This window comes from Opisthocomus hoazin, chromosome 4 (genome assembly GCF_030867145.1).
Source record: "Opisthocomus hoazin isolate bOpiHoa1 chromosome 4, bOpiHoa1.hap1, whole genome shotgun sequence".
NCBI classification, from domain to species: Eukaryota; Metazoa; Chordata; class Aves; order Opisthocomiformes; family Opisthocomidae; genus Opisthocomus; species Opisthocomus hoazin.
The window spans coordinates 23428480-23455520 of record NC_134417.1 but is presented as its reverse complement, the minus strand read 5'-3'; the positions used below and the strand labels follow the sequence as shown (position 1 = coordinate 23455520).

The window sequence follows — 27041 nt, the reverse complement described above, 5'->3', positions numbered from 1 at the left end:
CTTGCCTGAGCTGGGAGGGAGACATTGAGGACCTGAGTTTCCTTAATTTCAACCAGCGCTTCCTTATAGCTGTGCTACACGCTGTAAACTAGCTTTAGTTTGTCAGGGGACCTCAGAAACAGCTCAGGAGCTCTAGCACAGCAGAAGACTTTGAAACGAAGCCTGTTTGTATCATGAAAAAGATCTAACAGCAAAAGCATTCCCCAAAAAGCAGCGTGTTTGTCCAAGCCCAGTGTTTATTAAACTAGTTAAAGAGCCACCCATGAAAAAAAGAGGAAACCAAGAAAAGAATGTTATTAATTATATTAGTAGAAAATATTTAGTCTAGAAAAGTGAGAAGTGGACAAGCTTAAATAAAAAACTTAACTGACAATTAAACATCTGTGTGTCGCCTACTCTGTTTTCCCAGTGCAGTTTGGAACATGAGCGCTTGATACAAACCATTTAGGTCTTTCAATCTTATTTACTTTAATCTTTTAATCTTAGGCAATATCAAGACTCTGGAGTCTGCAGAATTTGAATCTTATATTCAGTTAGGAGTCACTAAGTTGGCACAATATTGGCCTAAAATTGGCGTAATACAGGAGTGGATCAAACATCACACCTGAAAATGGGTCACTGCAGAATTAGTGTGACTCCCTTTTGTGCTCGACTTTTTGATGTCTGGACAGAGCAACACCCTTTACATAAACTTTGTATAACAGGAACTTCTGAGCAGATCACCCGGAGAATTCGCTGCTACCTCAGCAGCATTGCTAAGAGCAGGCAAAGCAACACGAAGGGCCCGTGGCAACCAGTTCCCGAAGGCAGGACAGGCAATCCAGAGCGGCTTTCCACGGGGACACGGTGGGCTGCCCGCGAGCCTCGAGGCTGCGACGCAAACACCAGCACCGCCAGCACCGCTCCTCGCTCACCCCGGGTGAGAAAACCCACCCCGCCTCTTCATCCTTAGCTCCCTTCAGTTGTCAGGGCCGTGCATTGCAGCTCGCAGATCGCAAGCGGCTCCACCCTGCTACTCTGCCCTGTTGCTAGTGCGTAGCCGATGACACCCACGCTCTCCCGGTTTGAACAGTGCTCCTCTTGCCGCAGTGCCTCTGAGCGCGGCAGCTCCTGCGGCCTCGCAGACATCACCCACAGCTCAGCGTCTGCGGGGCAGGAGCTGCTGTCTGTCTCGGCTTGGTTGGAATTTTCAAGCTCAAGTGCCAGAGGGAGGGAAATTTCTGTGACTCTGGAGAGAGTACCTGTGGGAAAGCAGCCCCTGCATCGCTCTGGGCAACTGCAATATAGAAAAAATAACCATTGCAAGAAACGCCTCCAGGCATGGTGAAAAAGCACGAGAGACGTAAGGAAGACACCCGGCAAGTTTTCCGTACGTCAGCCCAGCCAGACCAGGACACAGTTTTAGACTATGCCATCCATGTGTCTCAAAGACAGACTCCAGGACCAACATGAAGACGAGCCGCTACCTGCGGTATCAATGCTAACACAGGGTCAGGCACGCTCAAGTAACAGGACTGTCCAAAACACGGCTGGATTCGATTCATCCAGGAACAAACGATGGTCCCCTTGCAAAGGCTGGAGGTTGGAAATATTCTCCAGCGCTTATCAGAAAAAGTTGTCCAGACAATAGCTGAACCCTGCAGTCAAACCCTTGAAATATATTTTCTCCTCCCGTTTGAAGCCAATCCTCTCTAGAAATAATTCAAATAAGCCACAAATCCCAGTTCAACCTTCTCGCCCATTAACCTGCCTTACCACACAATTCAATGCTGGTTGGCTATGGAGCAAAGGTGTTGCTGAGTCAGAGTATAAAGGACTTGCTTTTAAACAAATTCCATAGTTAAAATACATTTGCATCAGGGTAAGCCCAGAAAACCAGTTCCTGGCTGCAAAGAAACCACTGAAGAGTCTCCCTGCTGCAAACGCCAGCAGATGTTCGGCCACAGCGGTTCTGCGTTGGAAAAGCTACTGGACAGCTGCGTCCATTAAGATCTTATTTTGCACCACACCAAATAACTGCACCTGGAAGACTTTCATTGCCTTGTTAAGAACAGGTTACCTGTGAGCTTTGAGAATCCTCTGAGCAATCGCATCGCCAATCTTGTTCCAGACAACTTTGTCATCAGCACAGCTAATAAAAAACTGGTTCTGCAGGAAAAGCAAGCAACGATACTGTCAGGCACTGCCAGAGATCGACAAAAAAAAATGTATTTGCATGCTGTATTTCAGACCAAGAGCAACTACAGATAGCTGGGTTTGTGTGCCATTTGAGTTGATGCTTTTTTTATTATTATTAAACGATGTGTGCGTCTGTGCTCTTTTGGGGAATGAATTGGTCCTCATTAATCACACTCCTTCGAAAGTTCACGTAAAGAACAACCTAACAAGAGGCTAAAAAAAAGAAAAAAAGAGGAGAACAAGCATCCCCACTCAGCCAGCGCTGAGAATTGCTCCGACACTGGGGATCCCTGCAGCTCCAGGCTGCACGGACGGCGGAGCAGCCCGGCGAGCAGGGGGTCCGGGCATGCACAGGGGACACTGCAAAGCCACGGAGGGGACAGGAGGAATACTGCACAGGCCATGAAAGTTGATGCCAATTTTGCAAAGAGGTTCACAAAGGAGAGGTCTACTTCTGTGGTCAGAAGGCTGGCACAGCCTGAAGTCAATGGAAACAGCCCAAAAAATTCAGAGCAGATTCTGTATTAATGTCCATATGATGAGCCTTTTGGGTGCTTTCCAACTTGACACATTCCATGACATGCATATAAACACATAAAAATAGTAAGACCAAACCTCCAGAAGAAGAACTACCCTCCCGATGGCTGCCAGCCATGCCCAGAGCATCAGGACCCTCCTGCTTTCCCTCATCGCCACTCACTTCTATATATATGTAGTGCTTGCTGTTTTCTATCACGCTGACGTAGGCGTTGTGGATGGACTCCTCGTGGTATTTAATGCCGGCTGACCAGTCAGCAGCGGAACGGATCACCTGGAAAGCAAGAGATGAACACCTTCGGCTGTGCCCATCCAGGACACCACAGCGTTGCAGCTGAATTCTTTGAGAGACAATGCTCTTCCCTGGCACCGTTCGCCTGTTGGGATTTCACTAAGTACAGTAATACGTGCAACATTCACCATTTACACTGCATTTGGAACAAGGAGAAAGGATGCTCGTAAACAGTATTAATGCACAATAACATTTTGGTGAAAAACATAAGTGCCTTGTCCCATTGCTGCGTTACCGCCTCTCCCACCTGAGCAGTTTTAGATGCGATAGAAGCAGCACGGAAGTTCCGTTCTTGCTTAAGGTCTCATGATAAACTGCTTTTAAACCAACCTACGTTTCCAAGCTTTGGGGGCGCGCACCCCATCAGCGCTCTCCCGTGCAGTCCTTTGTAAAGCTGCTCTCCCTCTGGGGCAACGCGTTTTTCCCACAAGCAGGCAGAACACAATTACACAGTCAGCCTGATAAGGCAGGCCGTGTCTCCGTCCTGAGCCCTCAAGGTCATTTGTTTCTTCTGCCAAATTCTTGCACAAGCCATTTGATTTTTGATGACATGACTTTTAAAATTCATAGCAGTTCAGCTGCCCACACTATTTATTAATTTTTACTGGAAATCCACATTTGAAGTAGATACCGCGAGATCCCTGGGGCATGTTCCCCCCCTGCCTCCCACAGTTCTTGTGCAAGAGAGCCAAACCAGCATGAGAAGCAACCTTTGTTCATGGTCTCGGCCGGGCTGAGCCATGCCCGCGGCAGGCAGCTCCCCATCCCCGACGGCCAGAGACGCTGCGGCATCTCCCACTCCCGAGCCTGGAGCCAAGGAGCAGCCACACTATGCCCCGAGTGACGTTCTCCTAGATGGACATGCAGTTTTTAATTCAGTGTTGGCAGGGTATGTGCTCAGAGGAAATGATTACTGGTGATTAGCCTCTGCCTTTAAACAGTCAAGAAAAAACATTGAAACAATAGCCTTAAAATATCTCCATGCAGCCATTATCCCAGCACCCGGGGCCAGTCACGCACAGGACAAGATCCAAATGCCGAAGATCTGTGAAACGTGTGTGCCAGTACGTGCAAAATCCTGATCTCTTTCGGGGCTCAACAACATTTTTCCCTGGAAATCCCTCCAACGGATTTATTCTCATTTTCCACGTCCAGCTGCTTTGCTCCACGTTGCTCTCCCTGTCTCGCCGACATCCCTGACACCCTGAGCTCTGCTGTCACACTGCACCGCGGCAGACGGAGCTCCTGAACGCAGCTCCGCTGTTTGCATCAGCAAGGACAGAAATACAGCTTTTCTGGGCAGAAAGCAGGCTCACTGTTCCGTACACACAGCTCAGGCTGCCGTCACGGCTCGCAGCCCTTCCACCTTCACCAGGACAGCCGGTGATGAGCAGCCACGCTGCCCCTTCCCTGCCTCCTGTCCTGCCGCCGGGAGAACCTGGGGCCAAGCAGCCCATCCCAGCGGGCTGGGGACCTCCAGCAAAGGTGGTCTGGAGCTGCACTGCAGATCATAGCTCCCAAGTGTACAAAGGAATGATATTTAATCTTTTTTTTTTTTTTCCTTCCTCTCCCTGCTAGTTAACTTTGCCCATGCTCCAAAGAGCCACTTCTCTTTTCAAGATAAACTGCTGAGCCCTGCACTGAACAACGGAACTTCCACACCCTCATTTACAGCAGCAACAGCTGAGGAATAAATGCAGAGGAATAAATGCCCCTGTCTGAACTGGGAGCTTGACAGCACCAATGTCCCTCACTTCAAAAGACAACTTTACTGCCAGGAGACAGGTTTATTCCAAACCAGGGATGCCGCCTGACGCAACAGAACCGTCACTCAGGACCATCCCTTTCCAGCACCATGGCTTCCCGGCACGTCCCCCAGCTGCCCTTCCCTGCCTTCCTCCGCACCCCTCACACGTCGGCACCCCAGCTCCCTCTGCACACTGGGCTGATGTTTCTTCTCACACTTCTGGACATCTCACCCTTCCCAGCAAGGTATTTGAAGTGAGCTGGTTCAAACCTAACTTATTTTACTAGGGACAAAAGGCCACACGCTGCCCAGCACAGCCCCTACCAAGCAGAGCTGGTGCCTCCATGCCCCTTCCTCTCCTCTCCTCTCCCTCAAGACCCTCAAAAGCAGCGCCGAGTGCTGTGCCGGGCTTATCACCCCTTTAACTTCTTTAACCGATACTGCAGCAATAAATTGATGTTTGCTGTGGGCTAGTGCATAAATGCTGAACAACACAAGCTCTCCTGCAGACTTCAAAGAGCTAAGGGCCTTAGCCATTGCCAGAGCATTAAATTTTCATTGCATTTACATCAGGCACTGGGTATTGCCTCACCACGTCACATTTTTTGCAGCGCTGGCTTTGGCTGATAGCTGCAAACTCTGGAACGGAAACAGAGATGGAAAAAACCTGGCACTGCCTTTGGCAGACGGCTATTTGACTCTTGCAAAAATCAATGCTGCTATTGCAAGCAAAGCCCAGAAGTTCTAATGGAAGAGGATGAGAGACCACGTCTGACCAACCCGTGGAGCCGACAGGCTCCTTTCCTCCCTCCCAGCCTGTGCCTCCGCACCGTTTCCCACGCACGCTGCACTCATCCTCCCTGCACGGGGCAAAGCCCCTGTCAGTGCCGCTCCTGGGACCCCCATCCTCCCAAAAATGCTTTCCCGCTCCTCTCCTCTGACAAAAGGAGAGCAAAACCAGATGGTGCAATGAGGTCAAAATCTGTTGCTGACAGGCCAGTGGCTCAGGCTGGCGACATCGCTGCGATCCCCGCAGATCCTTTGTGTTTTCCCTTCCTCTGATGTGCCCACAACTGAAGACAGATGCGCAGACAAGCTCAGAAACAAGAAAACAGGCAGCCAGCCTTTCGTCGATCACCCCGCAGCCAAGGACAGTCCCTGGATGCTGGATTTTACCTCGGGGCAGTAAGTTCTGCCTGCAAAGTCCCTGCACAGCACCAAAACGGGGAGCACATGGGCTCAGCTGCTGGCCAGACAAAGGATTCAATATCACGAAGAATCTGGCTCTAGTTTTTCTGGATAAAAAAGCTGGCGAAAGATTTCAGGGTATCTGCTTATTTCCGCGCTGGATTGTACCACTGAAAGGAGACGCGAGCGCCTGCAGCCCTCTGGCCCGAAACGAATGTACTGGGTGGGCAAAAGGTTGATGTTCCTGTGACTGCAGGGAAGGAGAAGCCACACCGGGACGCCCCGATGCGCGCCCTGGGAGCTGCAGAAAAAGGCAACCGGGAGGAATGGAGGTTCAGATCCAGGCTGCAGGTGTTCTCCCTTTCCCCCCTCTCCTGCAGCAGCCAAATCCGAAACCTTCATCAGGAGGAGAGCCTGAGCCACCCACTGACCCACAGTGGGGACTTCAGGGATGCTCAGCGCACTTCTGTCACCCAGGAATCGACGGAAACCAGCCCAGTGCGGGCATCATGGAGGAGACAGCCAAAATTACAGTGTGTGCATGCAAAACCGCGCCTCGGAGCTCGAGGAGATCACCCGGAGGTCGTCACCCAGCTGCAAGCAGCCCGGGGCCACGAGACCTGCACCCAGGCAGGGTGCTCCAGCCTGGGCAGAGGAGCCCCCTTCACCGCGCCCACCGCGCTTGGTGCTGCGGACGCTCTTACCCTGCAGCACTCCCTCGCAGCGGGAAGGCTGGTACGCTGCAGCGCAACACGTTTTCAGCCTAATGTCATATAGTTTCATTTATCTGGCCACATGCAGGGCTGGGCTACCCTGATGGGTCTCTAAAAGCTGCAATTCGACATAAATTAGATATGAGCAAGGCGGTTTCAAATGAGTAATTTACAAGATTTATCGGCAATGCCCCAACGACGCTGTGAGGCCAGTTTTCCACCAGCTCACCCACCACTCAGCACCGGTGCATGCCGCATCAAGCAGTCACTGCTTGAGCCTCACCCTCCTCTCCCACGGGCTGACGCCCTCAGCCAGCAGCTCTGCACTACGGACCAACAGCAAGGTGGATCTAGACCGTGCTTGGTTGAGTTTCTCCTTTCGAAACTGCTTCCAGTTCTGTGATCAGCAGAGCTTAACTTTATGCTGCAGCAAATTCCATGATATAGCAGCTGAGACTCATCCTGCGGTTAGAGCATGCTCGGGGGGCACAAGCCCCTTCGCTTCCATGAGAACAAAACTCCCCAAAAAGCTGGTGTCACGGACACAGCTGGGGAGGCATCTGCAGCCACGGGGAAGCATGGCGATGCCCGAAGCGAGACTGTTTCTCAACAAGCTGCGAGCATTGTTTTGGAGGCTGATGTAGAACGCCCGAGATCCATGACAAGATCCCTCACACCGCGCGGGGAGGAGCAGACAATGCCCTGGCAACCCACAAACCCAGAAAAATGTGTCTTGTTACGCTGAGCTTCCCCAGGCGTTGCTCTCATCTGGGCGGACCACTCCTTCCAAAGAGCAAAGGCAGGCATTTTTCCTGGCTTTGGTCTAATTGCTCTTATTGCATGCATCTTTCATCCACAGAGATACACAACGATTTGCTGCCTCAGGATAACTATTTTGACTTTGTCTTCTTCAACAAGTCTATGTTTTTGCTGGGTAACAATAGTATTCAATATATGCACTCAATATAGCTAACAGGGTTTTAAATATAGCTATCTCGGCAATTATGACTGGAGGATGATTGGCACAAACGAGACTGTGGGCTGACTGTGCAGAACTGCAGAGGACCCACAGGGCTGAGTGGCTGCATAATAAAATGCAGAAGTTGTTCAATGCAGAAAGCAACAGCCCCAAGGTTCCACTTAATGCTGGGCTCTAGGTGATCACTACCCATCTGAGCGAGGCGTTGGGGGACTGGCAGGCCGTTCTAAGATCCGAGATAAACATTCAGTGGGCAACCTCAAGCCATTAGGCCTTGAGTGTACCCTCAGCAAGTTTGCTGATGACACCAAACTGGGAGGAGTGGTGGATACACTGGCAGGCTGTGCTGCCATTCCGTGAGACCTGGACAGGCTGGAAAGTTGGGCAGAGAGGAACCTGATGAGGTTCAACAAGGGCAAGTGCAGGGTCCTGCACCTGGGGAGGAACAACCCCATGCACTAGTACAGGCTTGGGGTGGACCTGCTGGAGAGCAGCTCTGCGGAGAGAGACCTGGGTGTCCTGGTGGACGACAGGTTGACCATGAGCCAGCAGTGTGCCCTGGCTGCCAAGAAGGCCAATGGGATTCTGGGGTGCATCAAGAAGAGTGTGGCCAGCAGGTCGAGGGAGGTTCTCCTTCCCCTCTACACTGCCCTAGTGAGGACCCATGTGGAGTACTCTGTCCAGTTCTGGGCTCCCCAGTTCAAGAAAGATGAGGAGCTACTGGAGAGAGTACAGAGGAGGGCTACGAGGATGAGGAGGGGACTGGAGCATCTCTCCTACAAGGAAAGGCTGAGGGAGCTGGGCTTGTTCAGCCTGGAGAAGAGAAGGCTGAGAGGGGACCTTAGAAATGCTTATAAATATCTCAAGGGTGGGTGTCAGGAGGACGGGGCCAGACTCTTTCCAGTGGTGCTCAGCAACAGGACAAGGGGCAACAGGCACAAACTGAAGCAGAGGAAGTTCCACCTGAACATGAGGAAGAACTTCTTCACTCTGAGGGTGACGGAGCACTGGCACAGGCTGCCCAGAGAGGCTGTGGAGTCTCCTTCTCTGGAGATATTCAAGACCGCCTAGATGCGGTCCTGTGCAGCCTGCTGTAGGTGACCCTGCTTTGGCAGGGGGGTTGGACTAGATGACCCACAGAGGTCCCTTCCAACCCCTAACATTCTGTGATTCTGTGATTCTTCCCAAAATATAGAAAACAAATGCTAGGAATTAGAAGAGCAGCAGAAAAAAAACCAGAATATTACACAGCTATACAAAGTCACGGTGCTCCCACAACCTGAGTACTGCACACAGCTTGGTCCTCTTGCCTCGAAAGTTAGAGATATAAATGAATGCCTCTCTACCCAAAGAGTCACAATATTTTATTGTAATTGAGGATCTGTCCACCTATCCTGCGAGTTAAATTAAATAAAGAGTTTTTCATCGTAGGATCTGAAGTTCTGCAGAGCGTCTGTCAGGCACTGACACTCCCTGCTGGAAACGCAAAACAAGTTCTCCCAGGAGTATGTGAGCAGGAGACCACCGACACCCACCTGGACTGTGGCATGAACGGCCTCGGGCGCCTGATACTTCAGCTCGTTAGCAGTTTGCTGAGATTTTGGCAACAGGAACGGGTAGGACAGGGATCGGTATTTGGGCTTCATAATCTGCCCAGGGGAAAAAAAAACAAACACCTTGAAGAGCTCGCAACATAGCAGAATAACAGAAAGCAATCAAACGCATGCCTACGGAGGGCACGTGGGCTGTTTTTATTTCCACGCCCGCAGCAGCGACGCCCGCAGCCCACCTTGGTGAAGTTCCAGCGCTGGATGAAGTGCCGGGCGACATCGCGCGCCGCCTTGCCGTGCACCGCGGAGGCGATGTCGTGCCAGGGCATCCTCGGAGTGGTGTATCTGTCAATGAAGTCTACGGGACACGAAAGCACGTTTGGACCCCCTCAGACAAAGGGGACATGAATGTGGGAAAGCGCGGCACCCCCCTCCTCAAACTGAAGTTTCTGGGACACGGCACCGAGGGCCGTGCAGATGAATTTATCACGCAATCGCCCGCAATCCAAGTCCATGGACCGTAACGGCATACATGGCCCTAGAACCTCTCCAAGAGAGTTTTGCTGCTTCTTCCCAGCAGCCAAACCAAAACAGCCTCATTACCTCTCGCTCAGGAGGAGGAAAAAATACGGTCTGCGACTGAAAAGATGCTGAAGAGGGTTTGGGGGAATGTAATGGCTTCCAGGGCGCAAAGGCACTCACCAGCAAAGGGCTTGTCAAGTTGAACCCAGTCTTTAAAGACGAAGTTGCAATAGTCTTTCCCGTGCCAGAACCTAGTTTCCCCAAGCAGCTCGCCAACACCCGTCTTCAAGCTGCGGATGGATCCTTTATCTGTCACAGGCAAACAAGGTAACAAAAAGACACGGTCCAAAGTCACGGCTGTCCGTTGCACACCGCTGGCGAGAGACTCACTGCCGTGGAAAAGCGTTGGGGGGACTTGCCCGCCCCAGCTGGCTGCAGCTGTTTTCTCCCTAGCTTTGCTGTTCCTTTCAAAGGATGCATACTAGCATTTTTTCTTCCCTATTTTAATATTTGTTATACAGTCATGACAGGTTGTATACAGGAGTCTGTTATGGAAACAAAAAGCAGATGCTGAATTCTCTCTACATTGGACTGAAAAAATCCCCCTATAATGATTTGTCTTTCCACAGCCCTATGACACCTCAATATTACCTTCTGGCAGTCCACTCCCAGCTGCGACTGCCCTTGGTGGACGTACGGACAGGAACACCACATACATCACCTACTTTACATATTTTACAATACTGATGAACTAATTCCAACTTCTCTGCTATTATTTTTTTTTTATTTTTGCTTTTTATTATTATTTTTGCCTCTATAGCAGGGTGTATGTCCTCTAACAGAAGTTAGTCTTTATTAACTAGAATGAGATGATTAAAAAGGTCCTGTTCCCTCGTTAAGTATTGTGGGTTTTGTCTGTTTGATGTTGTTTTTCCAAATAAAAATGTCATCTTTTGATACGATTTTACATGCTGAACAAATGGATCCCAAATTCCAAATTGATGGTGATTAAAAATGGTCTAAAATATCGTAGACAGGTATATTCCCTCCTAAAACGATCCCTTTTCTAGAGCACATACTGGGTGCAGAGTGAACTCTTTTTCCTCTCTCCTAAGAAAACCAAAAACGTTGGCCTAGGCCATAAACAACTAGCATTATTTCCTGACCCTGAGAGCTGCCTTCATCTACCGTACCAAATACTAGTGCAATAATTACACAGTAACATGCCAACAGCAGAAGCCTTCTCCTAACCCAACCGCATCACCAGGTAACCATGAAAACCCCTTAGCACAAAACACACATTGGCAGCAGGGCAACGAGACCAGCTCACACAAAGCAAGGCCAGCCAGCAGTGCTGCAACCCCACCGAGCCGAGCTGAGCCAAGCCATGCCAGCAAGGCCATGCAGCAGGCGCGCACCACGGCTGCCCTGGGAAGCTGGAGTTCCGAGTGAGAGTCCAGATGGAGCTGGGGAACCACTGACTCTGCATGCTCAGATGGGAATGGGTGGAGATATTTGGCCAAAACACACTACTGAGCTTTGACGACCACACACCGACTCATGAATCGGCATGAGGTGACCACAGGGGAGACCACACTTCATTTCCATGAAGCAAACACATCTCTTCCTCGTCATCTGCCACTACTTTGTAACCAATAATTTATAATTGGCAATTAAGGCCTTAGAGGAAGACGTTAGCAAGAGGAAGATGTTGATGAACTGCACCTCACCCCGTACCAGAACTCAAAGGCATCTCGATGAGGTACCACACTTAAACAGTCCCTTTCAGCATCGGTCCAGAGACCAGAACCGCCCAGTGCTCACAACCACCCAACTCCTTTCTCAATCGAATGTGCTTTCACTGATTTTAATAAGGGGGAAAAGTGGGGGGCCCCCAAGTCTCCATCCAAACATAGGTCTGGCAGCAGCCACTTTGTTGTTTCCTCTCTCTGTCTGCATTTGTATTTCTGCATTAGGATTATTTTACAATACCCAGTGCAGAAGTTCCCATTTGCAGTAAGAAGCCCCTTCCTTTACAGGAAGCGAACTGCTGAAAGGATCTTGCAACTAAATCAGAGCTGTTTCCTCAGCTGTTCCCAGTTGTCATTATTGCAGATTTCTTTGGGTTTGGGTTTTCTTTTTTAAATTATTATTTATTTATGCTGCAGTTTTTGAAGCTTCTGGAGAAGGCTCTTCTGCCAGGATGTCCTCAGAGGGGTGCTAGGGATGGTGGGAGAACAACAAGCAGTGAAGGCTGATCCTGGCACCCAACCTAACTCTCACCATCGTTACAAGGCAAAAGAAAACATCGGCAGCTGAAGCCTGAAGGAGTCTGTACCTCTGCCTTCCTCCACTTACCCTCGCGAGGCTCAGCAAGCCCCTGTTTGGATTCAGTGTGGTGGTGGAACATTTTCAGGTGGGGCTTTAAACTCTGGATTATATTCGGTTGACTTCTAGTGGGGTTAGAGTAACCTGCAGAAAGTCAAGAAGCTCTAATCACGGCAAAAACACACTTCCACTTTTGCTACACTGGTGCCTGCTCCTGTCTGAAGACACCTTGCGTGGCTGGAGCTCAAACGAGATGTCAGTCTGCTGAAACTACAAGTGACCAACAGGCAAAGGACCAAATTGAAGTCCTGGCTGGTTTTACACTAAGCAGATATATTGAAGTAGCAAAGCAATGGCTATGTCCTGAGCTGGCTGTGACCAAGGCAAACGATGCTCCAGCAAGGCTTCCTCCAGCCAGAGGCAGAAGGAAGATCTGCAGGGAGTGATGGAAACTCAAAACAAGTTCCCACCGCGAGCAATTTACAGCTTCAGCAGCTGAGGGCTTCAGGAACAGATTTCAGGAGCGACTCCATGCTGGAACAAATGTCAAGCTGATCCTTGTAAATTTAGCTTTGAAGCTGCTTTGAATGTGGGGAATTAAAAGCTGCATTCAAATATTCAACTGTTGAATAGTCTCTCCTCTCTAGTAAGTGGGTAAATGGGGAATAATTCCATTTAAGTGAACTGATCTAAACAGAGGTAACACTAGCCTATGAGAGGGGATAATCACATTCAGAAACCATTTCGCTTGTTACAATAAATACAAGTTGAAAAATGAAAGATTTGATTCTCCCTTGCAGGACAAAAATTTTCCAGCGCGATAAACATCAGGTATCATGTACACAAGATCACGTCATCTGATGACTCCCGACAATTGCCAATTAACTAAATGTCAATCCTCTTAAAACTTCTCTTGTATATTTTGCAGTGACACAGATTTACATATTGACTATGCATAGTTATTATTCCGATGGTTAAGAAATTCATCAACTTCCCCTCCTTACAAGGAACACATTACCCTAGAAATTATGTGAGTCTGCATGCACACCCACCCACCCACCTCCACCCACGCTTTCTGTTTAGTTGAAGAACCATTACTTACTTGATTCGCTGTCAATGCTGCTGACGCTGTCAGCGTGCTGCATGCCGTGCTTATGGAGATGCCTGTAAATAGTGAACCTTGAAAACTTTTTGGGTTTTCCTACTCCTTTCATTTTTGATATGTCTGGGGCATCATCAGCATTTCTCTGGAACACGGGGCTTTCTGAGGACAGAGCTTGAGACTGCTGAGGGACATGTTCAGATGACTCTGCTGCAGACTTAAAGGACACAGGATGTTGCTGCAGGTGGTGTACGGACACGTTCCCCTTTAATTACAGATTATCACGCACATCACTGCTCAGAAACAACCACAAGCCAAACTCTGCTTCGTGACAAAGACACACTTTGGTGGGAACTATGAATGCTTTTGAGGGAGAGAGTCTGTACCAAGGAGGCACTTGAGAGAAAAACCCATTAATACTAGCAGTACATTCATCAATCCCAAAAATTTACTCTGGATTATGACTCCCCTTGAAATTCTTACAAATTTAGACCTCTCCATTTTTTCGCGATGTCTGGCTGCACACAGACCCAGGTTAGCAGAAAGCTCAGCAAGCAAGGCATCTGCTGAGGGCCCGAGCATCCAGAAGTTCCGAGCACTCTGTGAGTGCTGACTGCGCATTTCCAGAGAAGTTTTATTAAGAACGTAGCCTCCAAATTGTGACTGCTCCTCCAAGCTCCAGGGGAAATCGAGCTGTCTATCTCTGTGCCCTAACGAGGTCTGGTCAGGATCCAGCCCTAAAGAGTAATTCAATGCTCAGATACTTCCTCCATCCCATTACTATTCCCCTTTAAACCTCTCAAACCCAACCCTATGCTTAGAAGCTGACATGGCATGTTCATCCCCACCACAGACCTGACGCCCAGATGTTGAACATGGTAACCAGCCGCAGCAAGCTCACTTACTGCCAGGTTGGTCGCTGACACCGACTTCACTGCCGTCATTCGTTTGACGCTGCCCACGTCAGTCAGGCGATGCTCGTCATCGTCCCACCTGCCGTACGCCAAGTCAATGCCGCCCACAAAGGCCACGGATTGGTCAACGATGACGAGCTTCTCGTGGTGGGCCCAGAGGTACACGGAGGAGGACACGTGGTCTGGGTGTCTCATCACCTGGGGAGAGAACCAGCACGCAAGCTCAGCATCATTGCCCAATATACATCCCTCCAGCCAGAGAGCTGCCCAGCTTTTTTTGGCTGCTGGGCAGGATGGGGAAATACTGGAGTTTTGAGAAGATGTCTCCACACAGACTGCTGTAATCACTGAAGCTACACGACTCCCCCTGAGTTGGGCTCAGCCTCACTGGCAGGCAGGTGCTTGCCCACGACGTGGGTATTCCCGAGCAGCAACGGTTACTGATGTCGGGGTGGGTCACACTTACAACAACAGTGTTCAGAAGAGGACCACAGTCAAGGAAACTGTTTCAACAAGCAAAACCACGCTTTCAGTAGAGCTGTAATAGCTGAGCTTTCAAACACAGAGCCTGCTCTAAGAGAAAACAACATATTGGTGATCTGACTCACTTGTTCGGTTGTTGCCACTACACAAGTGTAATGAGAAGTTGGCTGGTTTTTTCCCCATTTAAAATCAATGAGTTGTTTGACATTTGTTTATGAGATTCTTTCTGACGTGTTTATGGCAAAGTAATATCTCTATCTAAGCATACAGGATATAGTTTTATTTTTTAACTTTAGAGGAGAGCCATTAGAGGTGCTTCCTGGGAAAAAAGCAACAGAGCTTCACCTGGCAGCTCCCAAAACCTGTTACACGGCTAGCACACATCTCCCAGTTACACCTTCCAGTCTTGCAGCAAAGATGATGGTGAATGGATGCTTCCCTGCACTGTGACAACCGACCAAGTGACAATAAATACATTATTCTAGTAGTTTGTTAGTTATCCTCACACATAACATATATTTTATTGCTCATTAAAATACACATGTCTCTAATTTCAAGACACTGGACCTAGCCTTATCTACTGGTTTGTGTGCCACAACTCATTTTCCGCTCGGTGGCAGAGCAGCAGTGAAACAGCACAAGACAGCGCAATGCTGTTCATTTATGATGGGAACATAAACGCCCAGCATTGACTCTCATCGCCTGTATATGAACAGAAATGCCGAAACGAGACAACATTCTCAAATTGTAAGCTTCCATTTGATGTAAAACCATTAACTTGCCACATGAAATATGTTTCTGTGAATTGGATGAATAGTTGCTTTGGCAAGTCTAAACCAAGCAATTTTACGTCAAATTATAACCCAAAGAAATGAAGTTGCCAGATGTGGTAACCACTGCATGGGCGATTCTCATATTCTCAGACTATTCCCACTGCAGTGGTGGGAATCACTGTTCTTCCAGTTCACACCTAAATGCACTGAGGGTCAGCACCAGCTATCAAGAATAAATCACAGAATCATATCATAGAAACGAATGCAAATGTCCTTCATACGACTGCCCGATGTGCAATTACCTTGATGTTCGGATGGAGGTGCATGAGCGTCCGCTTGCTGTATTCACTGTTGATCCCTAGGGCAAGCTCCACCTCTTTGTACAGCATAACAAAAACTCTCACTCCTTGTTGCTGTCAGAAATAAAAAGAAACACAGGGTTGCAGGTATGTCAATGGATGCAGTCCACTTCCAAAGCGAGGAAAAGCCACGAGGCTCTACGCATGCTGTGCCTGCAGACAGAAAAGCAGGCTGAGGTCACTTGTTCTTGTTCACACTCTTCCAGATCCACCATAGTGACCCCACAGCATGCAAGGACCCACACTGCTCAGGAAAGCCCTTCAGCTTCCAGACAAGGGCTCAGGACCTGGATTCACGTGTGAAGAGCTGAGCTACACCAAAGCCCGTCAACAGGTCATTCTTACAGTACCCCCTTTTAAACATCCCTTGAGGTAAAAATTTGCAAACGTGATTGACTCCACACACAATGGTGTTGCACACATCCACTGAAGTTCAGTTTTCTGCTGTTTCATGTTGCCCTGGGGTTTGCCTACAGTTCCAAGCACCTGCAGGAGAATGATACTAGTGTGGTGATATGGACATCCCTCTCCCAAAGCAGACACAACTGACCCAATGCCAGCAAACAAGTTCTTTCTGCTGGTAGAGCTAAACAAACTCTTGGAATACAATGAGTAGTGCTCAAAGGATAGTGCTTCTTGTAATGAGAATGGTATCCACAGGAGGGTTCCTATGGACACTTGTTAAAAGTATTTTCAAAACTGCCAAGTTCTTCCCAAACCTTGACAGATGCTGGTCACACACTGGGACACCTTCAGTTGCTGTAAATCAGCATGGCTTAAAACCTTACAGTGGAGTTTGCCAGCTTAAACTTGGGACCTAAACTTTCCAAAGCCTTTTAAGTTCCTGTTCCCATAAAGCTGCTATTAAGAGCTTGGGCGGTCTCTGAGCTGTGGAGGATACGCTGCTCTGCACGGCACCCAGAGAAGCCCAGGGCAGCACTGTGCGTGCATGAAGGACAGCCTTAGCCCAGTGCCTAGGCACCGGCTTGCCGACCGCCCTGCCCAATCAAAGAAATGCCACAAGTAAAAAGGCAGGCAAGTATTTCCAGGAACTAACCTTAAAACACTTCTCACTCTTACAAAGTACTTCTAGCCATAGAAAACTCATGTCAACATGCCAAACAAAGCCAAATTTCTCCAGTGAGTATACCCCGTGGCCATGTCTCATTAGCCAGAACATAAGACTACAAATCAACAACAGTCAGAAATAAAAAAATCTGTATTTTTTTCTAAGCATGCGGAGGGGTGAGGACTGTGACAACAACTGGTTTCAAAGGGGAGGGAGTCAAAGACCACTTCAGGACGTCCACCTGGACTCCTGCCCTTCTACCACACCAAGAGACTTCCCTGGCCACGCTTCCCTGCCTGACTCATCGCTCACGTGGGGCAAACTACCGCTTCTAGCATTGGCATTATCTGGGGTTGGGTGAACAACCGAACAGCCCACGTTCACAAACGCCTCATGCTCAGCGTCTGTCTGCCTCGCTTGGCTCCATGAAACACGTTCTCTGTAGTCCAGATCCAGACGTGTTATTGGAAAGCAGAGTACAACCCCCAACAAAATAAATTGTTTTGTGAAGTGAAAACGCTTAAAGAAAAGAGAAACAGAGCTAGCAGTTGCTTGCTCATATCTGAAAGCACTGCACAAGAAAGGAGAGCATGCAACAGCACAGAGCTTTGCACTGGAATCCTGACCAAGAGTGCCAGGAAAGGCACCAAGCCACCAGCAGGTCTGACCCTTTCTGCTCAGGAGGAACAGCAGAGAAGGAGAAATTAAAACAGAGGGAAAAAAAGCCTTATCAAGTTTATATAAGCATTTGCTTACTGAACACGAGCATTTATTAACTTAGAGAACATGGCAATGCAAACAGGAGTCCAAGTCTCTGAGTCATGTTTATCACCTCCTGGTAAACAAGTTGAACACCACAGTCCAGCTCTGGGGAACGTGATGCTGCTTGTGTTTGCACACCTTTTCCACATTTTGCTGAAGCCTTTTCCCCACAACCATTCTCCACAGTAATGCACCAGGATCCTCATGACCAGTAGCAGCTGTGACAGAGGTACTGCAAGAAGAGCTTTGGGCAGCTTGGTCTGGGCAGGATGAAAGCAAGAGGGGTCCCACCAGGGATAACGGGGCTGGGGGACACCAGGGTGATGTTTAATGTCAACAGGCGCTTCTTTACTACAGTAAAGAAAGATGGGTGAAGAGCACGAACATCAGTTCTTCGGTGTCTAGCTGCAGCAAGGACCTGCGCAATGTATCAAGCATAGAAAACCCAATGAGAAGGCTGTTGAGAGACAGTATGAACCTCTGGATGATACCAAGTGACTTTTTGCTAATGACATCCTGATTTTCTTGGAAGACTGATGGTATCTTTCACAGCTTCAGCTCTGAAAACTGCAGCAGAGACACAATATGTGATAATGACAGATAGGATCTGCACAACACAGTAACGTACAAACCTCCTACCAAGAGCCACCACCACATGTCTAGTCCTTCCCACACCTCTAAATTACATCTGCTACAAGTAAAGCACCTGACAGCAACAGGTCTTTGACCCCACCAGGAGCTGGGGGAGTCGGAATGCGAGGCTGAAGTGACCCAAACTTAAGGACTCCAAGGGACAATGAGGGGGTCTACCCCGCTGCCTCCAAGTTCTTCCAAACACAAATGGGGGGAGCATATCAAAACACGTAGCTTCCTGAGAATGTCTGAAGGGAGGCTTGGCCAGCTTTAACTCTCCTTCCCACCAAAATAAACAGCGCAAATGCTCCAGTCCCAGTATGACCCTGTAACTGGGTGGGCGCACAGGGTTTTCTGCAGGGTGAAGGCCGCAGCTGGAGCTCACTTACTGCTTTCCGCTTGAGGATGCAGTCCAGCCGCCAGCGATTCCCTTCCACAACCGGTCGTTTCATGAATATTTCTGGGCTCAGCCTAAGAAAACAAAGGGGTGGAAAACATACAGCATGTGTAGTCTGCAAACAAAGCATTGGCCTAAATAATCATCTAGGTAAGCAAAGAAATAAAAAAGTTTCTATAAAGCAGATGTGAAGGCTCGTGTCCCAGAGTAAAGCATTCTCTAACCTCGTGACCTTCGCTTTTTAATAACGGAGCATTACAGAGGGCAGGGGATGGGTCCAGCACATGCACCTTCGTATTCAACAACCCATGAGACTAAGTTTAACAGTGATGTATAAACGGGAAAACTTGGACTCTGTGAAAGAAAGATGCAACAAAAGAAACCCCTGAGGTAGGTATGAAAGAAATGTGTAGATATAAAAAAATAAGAGTGGGATTTCAGCTCTCCTGGTATTTAGGCTGAGTATCTTAGATTTGTGCTGCATTTTCCTTGCTGCCTAACGACAAAGCAGTATGATCTATCAACACGGCATTTTGTTGACTCCTAGTTTTAAGGATTACAAGAAATCAATCTGATCTAACTCCTGCAAAGGAAGATGACATATTCATTCCTTCACTTTTGTACCGAGCATGGGAACTTGTGCTTGATTACAGCACATTACTACATCCCCAAAACATGCTCCTGACAACAGCATTTTTATCTGAAACTTGGAATTTAAGTTAAGTTTTGCAGTTCCAAGATAGATTAACAATTGTCTGAACAAAATGTTAAGAGACAACAGGTCTGAAACGTGATGCTCTTGCGTCGCTACCTGACGTTGTACATGGGGATCCAGGACCGCTGGGTTTATCTGCGGTCACGTTAGGAAACAGGCTTACCCCAGTGAACGCTAACATCATTTTTAGTTCTCTCATGGTAATTGTCACTTCAGAATTAATCCTCCTGCTTCCTACAGGCAGTGGATTAGTAGCAAGAGGTTCATTTTACAGACGGAGAAAGAGGAGCAGAGAGACATGCTCAGGGCTAAAGAGGACGTCTGAGCCGCAGCATGGGAGCCTGCCCTACCATCCCACCCCCAAGGTCCAGGCTGGCTCAGCCACATTAACCTCCACGAAGGCAAGACACAGGCAGCCACAACCAGCGTCCAGACAAGAAACTCTGCCCCAGATCTGCGACAGCACCCTTTTTCTGCCTCAGACAGGAACCACAGCACTGCACAAACATATTGAATGACCGGTTAAGCTGTGGGCAGAGCCAGGTCCTTGGGCAGCCCCGCAGCTCGGGGATGGGATGACCAAACTCCCCCTCCATTGTCTGGCCCATTTAAGAGCGGAACAACATTACACGTGCTCCCCCCACGATGCTCTCGTCGCTGGCATGAGGCTTCCTGAAACAGTGAGCAGAGCTGAAAGGAGGGTCCCATGCAGGATCGCACGGGAAGAGCACCGTTGGTGGTGCTTGGGTGTCCATGTTCCCTGACACACGGACAGACATTCGTGCCCCTCGGGTTCACAGCGCTAACGCTCCTCATGAGCGCCTCAAGCCATAACATCAGCAATTCAGGTGGTGCCTTTATGCAGCCTCAGGCCTTTCCTTGGAAGGAGACAACCAAGCTGTTGATTTCAAGCATGCGCTTTTGCTGCCAACCTTCCTGAAAAGGCCTTTGACTACAACACAGGGAGCTGGTTGGGTGTGCTGCCAAACCATCTGGCCGCACGGCGAGCTGCCATACTGTAGGGCCTCCGAACAGTGCCGCATTGTCAGGAATGTCCCGAGGGAGACAGCTGGGCAACACCCAAACACTAAGTACGAACCACCAGTCTGTGATGAAAATTTCTTCCTTAGCAGCTTCCATGGCGTTTGCGACGTCTTCAAAGTACCACTTCGCATTGACGTACCTGTGAAAACAAACACAGCGCACAGACTGCGGTTTCCTCTCCCTTTGTTAAACAAAGTCCATCTCTGCAGACCGATGCGGTCCTGTGTTAATGCCATTTACATTCTCCTGTCAAAACCAAACACAAACCTCATTTCAAGAATTATGACAACGTGCAGGGTGAATTTCACGCTACTAGCAGTAGCTTAATGAAACAGCATGACAAGAGATTCTTAAGTACCACTCTGCCAACCGCACACAACATTCTTGGGTTTTGCCTGAAGTGTGACATAGGTTTGGCTCTCAGGAAAGGATGGCAAAGTGGTGTTGGCTTTGATTTACAGAAACTATTTGGGCAGCGGTTGCAGCAAGGCAGAAGCTGCAGTAAGAGCGCTGCAAGTGTTTGCTTCCAGCTAGAATCATTTTTTTTGAGGTGCTTCTGCGAATGGCTTAGTGCAATCAGGTTACGGTATGGACCCGAGGACTTCTCGTGGGACTGCTGTGTGCATAAAGCTCAGTCACCCTCAGACTATACCCGAATTTGCACTTGCTGATTCTCTTTGATTGCAAAGCTGATCTGCAAGGCCTGAACGGGATGCTGCTCCTCAACCCGCCGAGTGACATTTGCACCTGAACGCATCCGCGGTGCCCGGAAGGGCAATGCTGTGCTACAGAATGAGAATCAGCCTTGTGAATGCTGTGAGCAGGACACGTCTTGCATTTCAGAACATGAAGGACGTGACCAGACCGTCGGCTGCAGGGCAGGACAGGCTGCGGCACAGCTGCTTTGGGAGGGAGCTATGGAGAAGGGAGTAGCCAAAGAGGCAGACATTTTCAATAGCCCAAAGACCTAAACCCCTAGGAAACAGCATTTCCAGAATGGGAAATCAGGATGAAATTGAAGCCAGGAATACCTTAATGAAAGAGCAGCTCTGGTTTTAACTCATAAGCATCCTGCCGATTACATGGGTGACGAGATACCATTTTTATCCTTACAATAATAAATACCCTATGTGTTCAGATTCAAATGAAACTTGATGTTTCAAAATGCTCTCAGCTGTGATGCAAAGCCGCCACGGGATCAAAGCACTCCTGCCACCAGTACTGGTACTCCGTTCCCGGTGAAGAAAGCCTCACTGTTTGCAACTTCTCTACTTGCCGTCAGTCCCTACAGCTACTGGACGCCTCCAGCTCCATCCGGCAGAGCCGGGGCTAAGGCGGGCATGTGGCAGCCCCCACGGCACCACGATCCGGCCGCAGCCTCGCCGCGCTCCTCACCACTTGGCCAGCGTGTTCTGCTGCACGGCCGCGTAGGAGCCGAAGCGGTGCTGGGTGAGGAAGTCCTTGCCGTGCTTCCGAATGAACTCGTCTATGCCCTGCCTCCACCACTGGGCATGCCGGTAGCTGTTGCACTTCAGAATCAGCGACCTGCAAAACAGACGACGCGCCGGGCAGGATGCTGAAGCCACGTACATTTAATGGGGCTGCTCCTCGCTGTCTCTGTGTGTTGATAAATGCACCTGTATCAGTCAGATTTCAAGCCAAAAGTAAGGACTTTGCTTTACTGTTCTGTCTGCAAAGGAATACATCAGCACCGAGCTGCTCCGAGTGACTACCGCAGGGTTGCACTGCCAAGCATAAAAAAAATACTCCAGATTTAAATTCATAGCGTCAGCTTCACTCAGGGGAGAGTTCGACCTAGCCAATGTTTACTTTTTTAAAAGATGAATTTATACTGTATACTATGTACGAAGTGCTACGAGGATGATGAGGGGACTGGAGCATTTCTCCTATGAGGAAAGGCTGAGGGAGCTGGGCTTGTTCAGCCTGGAGAAGAGAAGGCTGAGAGGGGACCTTAGAAATGCTTACAAGTATCTTAAGGGTGGGTGTCAGGAGGATGGGGTCAGACTCTTTTCAGTGGTGCCCAGGGACAGGACAAGGGGCAACGGGCACAAACTGAAGCACAGGAAGTTCCACCTGAACATGAGGAAGAACTTCTTCCCTCTGAGGGTGATGGAGCCCTGGCACAGGCTGCCCAGGGAGGCTGTGGAGTCTCCTTCTCTGGAGATATTCAAGACCTGCCTGGACGCGGTCCTGTGCAGCCTGCTCTGGGTGACCCTGCTTCGGCAGGGGGGTTGGACTAGATGACCCACAGAGGTCCCTTCCAAACCCTACCATGCTGTGATTACCATAAAAATATTAAATATGTCTTTATTCTAGTTGGCATGTCTTCTGGGTAATACTCCGGTTGGCATGTAGAGGAACATGTCGTGGCGTGCAGCACAGAGGAACGAAGCACCTAGAAAATTACTGTAAGCAATAGCTGCAAAACCAGACTGTGCAACTCCACATGCGCCGTGCCCCCAGGCCCAAGCAGTAACCGCAAGGACGGACAAACAGCAGCTGAGGTTCCAAACACCTCATTGAGACATGGGAAACGATCAGCAGCGCAGGCCAAACCCCCGGCAGGCACCGCCAGAGCCCGGTGCCGAGCCCTGCGGGAAGCTGAGCTGCCCCACGCAGCCCGGCACATCGCCTTAACTCCTCCCGGAGCGCGGCATCGCTTCTTCCTTAAATAAAGCACAAACAGACCAAAAAAACGGATCTAAAGAAAAACTGTATTTCTTACCTAGAGAGATTGTCGATCTGCAACCCGTATTTAGTTTCCGTCTCTTTCTGGCCTATCTTAATGTTGAACTCCTTATCTACCAGCAGGACGAAGGCGATGGCCCCCGAGTCCGGCTTCATGTACAGCAGGAAAGAGTCCTTCACCACCAGCCACCTGTACGGGAGTTTGAAGTCAATATAAGACTTCTAGAGTTATTTGCACAACTCCTATTTACAGGGGTGTTCGCAAACACGGGCTCTCGTATCTAACGAAACCAGTGAGACCCCTCCCTGTCCACAGACCTCCCAGCCAGGTGCCCCAGCACCAGGCAAGGTGCAACAAGGATTCCTCCATCCCAGATTTTTATTCAGCTTGTATGCTATACCTAGAGGCAATATGGAAATTACTTGACATTTCTAACATTCATTATGATGCTAGGATCACTTTCACTCCTATCAAAATATATGAACAAGGCATTCTGGAAAGCTTTTATTGCCAAGCAACAGGCACCCTGTTAGAAACACACGATGAGAGATGACCGGCAGGTTTTACATAAATACCGTAGCCTGAAGGCAACTCTGGGAAAAAACATATATTTTTTTTACTGTGAGTGGCATTTCTAATTTTTTCTCTCCCTGCGGCATAGCTGGGGTAACCATCCCCCTCTGTCCCACACAGGTCTCCACCACCAGACCTCCGCCTCATTCTTCTGCACACTCAGAAACACACCAAGCAACAGAAAATACCACAAAAATCTGTTCATTCCTGTATGTTTAGTAACAACACCAGATCCTCATGTAGTCCAGATCCCATAATTTTTTTCTTTTCTTTCAGGGCCCTGAGTTCTCCCAGCATCACCTCTCATTTGGTGCCAAAAGCCCATAATTTCTCTCCACGTCCGAGAAATCCTGCCCGTGCCCGTTCATGGCGTCACCCCACCGCCCTAATCCACATCCCTTTCCACAGCCCCCGCGGCCATAACACACCCCACCTACCACAGTAAGTGAATTAAATTTGGGGTACAAAACCCCAACACCCACGGCAAAGCTGCTGTGGGAAAAGGATGGCCATGGTCTGTCCCATGCTCAGGGGGAACTCTGTCCCCAGCTTGACATTTCCTGAAATCCTTCACTTCAATAACCCTCACTGGGAAATATTACTGCCCTTTCCTTATTTATTGATGCAGATGTTGTCAGTCTCGGCAGGCCATGGCAGGGATCCGGTACCCTCTGGTGTTACTCTGCACCCAGTCCCACTCAAACACTTCTTCCATCCCCTTTCTAGGCTCTAAAGCAAAACCGAGATCCATCAGAGCCGAATGTGCTACTGTCCCCGCTAAAACCTGACCTCTGCATAACACAGAGAAGGGTTAACCAAGAGGCAGTGAGAGGAAAAGGGTCCCCTCCCCCCCAGAAAAGAGAAAAAAGAATTGGAGGCAATTTAATGATTTGACCTGGAAGAAGGTCACATCCTTTTGGACTCATTATAGAGAATTTCTGTAAAATTATATCAAGAAATTGTCCTGGGTTGGACATAGTTGGAAAGACTATGAAGAAATAGGACCTGTGGAAGCTCTTACAGACCAAGAAATTGTTGCTAAAAGGCAGATACGCGCTATTTGGACTCTCAGAAGGAAAGACTCGCCCAGGAAGAGCAAGCCCAGGAAACACCCCTTGCATTTTTCGGATGCCAGCTGAGAACACGCATACTCTTCCACAGCACACAACTCCCTGCGCTTCAGCCCCTGGACACACCGAGAGCTAACGCTGAAGGTAGAGGGATGGGGACACTAAGTTACACGAGTCTGCAGCAGGAAGGGACATGGGAACACTGTGGCTTGTGAAAACTCCCACGAAAACACCGGCATTTAAACACGTGCAGTAATAAGGAAGAGGCGACGTATTTAATGCCAAGGTTAACTGCACCAAGCAGAGCTCCTTACTGCTGCAGGTCACGTCTCATTTAATCCAGCCTCAAAGCAGCCCAGACAGCGTTTCAATTAATTGATTTTCTTTTTGTAAATTAAGGATGAGAAACTCGGAAAATGGGGCTGGACTCTGGCCGGGGCAGTGTCACCAGCCCTGTCCCCTCCTAAAGGCACGGAGCCCCCGGACGCTCCCAGAGCGGGGAAAGCTGGGCACAGACCAGGGGATTATTGCCACTTCTGCCAGCTTGGGGCTGTGGCAAATCCCAGTTTCCCTTTGGAGCAACACGTCCCTTCTGCTTTGAACTCCAGCACAAAAGAAAAAACTCACCATCCTCTGCACAGGAGGGTGAGGGGGGATTAACCGACGGACACTTTTAACCTGAAAAGCCGGGGATTTTGTAAAAAAGCAAGAATCTCCCTCACAGACCTTTGGGGAGAAAGAGACAAATGAGGATTTTCGTACGTGTGCCCGAGGAGCAGAGAGCATCGCCGCCTTCGCCCACCCCGGCCGTACCTTTTGGACCATCGGTAGCACACCCTCCCTTGGCCGCAGCAGTTCAGGCCGGGTATGCGGTGGCCCCCGGAGCGCTTCATGATCAGCCCTTCTCTGCAAGGACAGAAAGACGGTCAGGACGGGCCTCTCGGGTGGAGGATGTCTGCTGAACCCCCCAGCCCTCGCGCCCAGGGATGGCTCCTGCCCACCTCCAGCCCCGAACAGCCTCTGCCCTGACAGCTGGAAGGGGGGCAAAAATACACCACCACCACCACCCCCCCCCAAAGGAAATCATGCAGATTTAGGAAACGCACAGCCTTGTTTTATAGCACAAGCAAGAGAATATGTTGACAGGTTGTGGGGAGGGAAGTGGAGCAACCTCATGAGCGAGACGATGGGCTGCAGCCCGCGTCTCGCGGAGCAGACCCCTCCCAAGACTGTGTCCCAGCGTTGTAGCATTTTTGTCTGAACGCGAATACATTCTTATACCCAGATGGCAAAATACTCTCCAGCCAGTTACTGGTGAGCAAGGAAAGCCATCGGTTTGAATGAGATTTTACAAAACCATGCTCTTGGTGAACCACAACTCACAAAGACACAGCTCACAACTCACATGCCCTTCGGTCCCAGGTCGTGGATGAATGACAGCTGGCTGACTCCAAGGAACTCCATCTGGGGCAAGGAAAAAAAAAAAGATTACCCCAACTTTCACACTCTGAAATCCACAAAATACTTTGCTTCATCGAAGTGACTTGTCATAAAGACAGAACTTACAGAAGACCCTGAGCAGGAGTTACCCACCACAGCTTAAGCATCTTCGAGATGACCAAGAAAAGCAGTTTGGTTGGGTTTTTTGTTTGTCTCCTCGCTTGTTAGTTTATTTTAAGTGTGCTTTGAAGAACATTTTTCAGGCAACCAGGACAACCAAGATCATAGTGACCCACCGGCATCCTCCCTGCTGGATCACTGGCTGAAGCAAGGTCTGAAGTTTGATGCTGTCTGGGGGTCTGTGTGAACCTTTCTGGCCGCCTCAGTCCTCTCCTTCCTCTAGTGACCCTCACTGATAGGTCGGAAAGGGCATGAGCACACACACCAAGGGCTGGGAGCAAGCTGTTCCCTTTGAGTCCCCTTCCCATGGACACACACCACATGGAGGTTCAGCCCCTCAACCCACGAGCATCCTCCAAGACCATGCCAGCAGGTCGCTCCCTGCTCAGCGCTGCACACACCCCTGCCCCACATCCACTGCCCCGCCGTGACCCTGGGAGCCGAAAATGCACAGAAAAGCCACAGTGGGGCAGGACCAAGCATGGTCTCCACGATTTCTGCCGGTCTGCGTGCAGCAGGGTCAGCCCCAGGGGAGCCCCGTGGCAGGTGCAGGCTGGGAAACCCACATGCCGTCCTATCCAGTTCACCAACAAACCTCAAATTCAAGCAACGTGCCCCCTCGCAGCTCCTCCTGCTTCAGCAGAGGTCGCAGAGGAATGGAACGACAAGCAAAGCCGGTAAGAAAGCACAGCACGATTACGTCCACCTCTAAAAATAGGACACCAGGCGATTTCAGCCGAGCAGACTTGTCTTGGCACAGTGGGACATTCCTGACAGTCTGCT

The 27041-nt window shown here is 49.5% G+C and overlaps 1 protein-coding gene across 4 annotated transcripts in view; it reads right to left on the bottom strand.

Moving 5' to 3' along the window:
• Nucleotides 1-27041, bottom strand: part of PLD1 (phospholipase D1) — an 81354-nt gene that overhangs the window by 13292 nt on the left and 41021 nt on the right. For 3 of the 4 annotated variants that reach the window (XM_075418321.1, XM_075418320.1, XM_075418322.1), the window contains 15 exons: nucleotides 26044-26102; nucleotides 25452-25544; nucleotides 23032-23184; nucleotides 21681-21830; nucleotides 20341-20424; nucleotides 18519-18600; nucleotides 15609-15719; nucleotides 14042-14248; nucleotides 13137-13353; nucleotides 12065-12178; nucleotides 9887-10015; nucleotides 9424-9542; nucleotides 9170-9283; nucleotides 2879-2989; nucleotides 2060-2148 (listed from right to left, as the gene is read on the bottom strand). In XM_075418321.1, the coding sequence (XP_075274436.1) occupies nucleotides 2060-2148; nucleotides 2879-2989; nucleotides 9170-9283; nucleotides 9424-9542; nucleotides 9887-10015; nucleotides 12065-12178; nucleotides 13137-13353; nucleotides 14042-14248; nucleotides 15609-15719; nucleotides 18519-18600; nucleotides 20341-20424; nucleotides 21681-21830; nucleotides 23032-23184; nucleotides 25452-25544; nucleotides 26044-26102 (1832 nt within the window). The remainder of the gene's footprint in view (nucleotides 1-2059; nucleotides 2149-2878; nucleotides 2990-9169; nucleotides 9284-9423; nucleotides 9543-9886; nucleotides 10016-12064; nucleotides 12179-13136; nucleotides 13354-14041; nucleotides 14249-15608; nucleotides 15720-18518; nucleotides 18601-20340; nucleotides 20425-21680; nucleotides 21831-23031; nucleotides 23185-25451; nucleotides 25545-26043; nucleotides 26103-27041) is intronic. The other variant, XM_075418323.1, reaches the window with a different exon arrangement.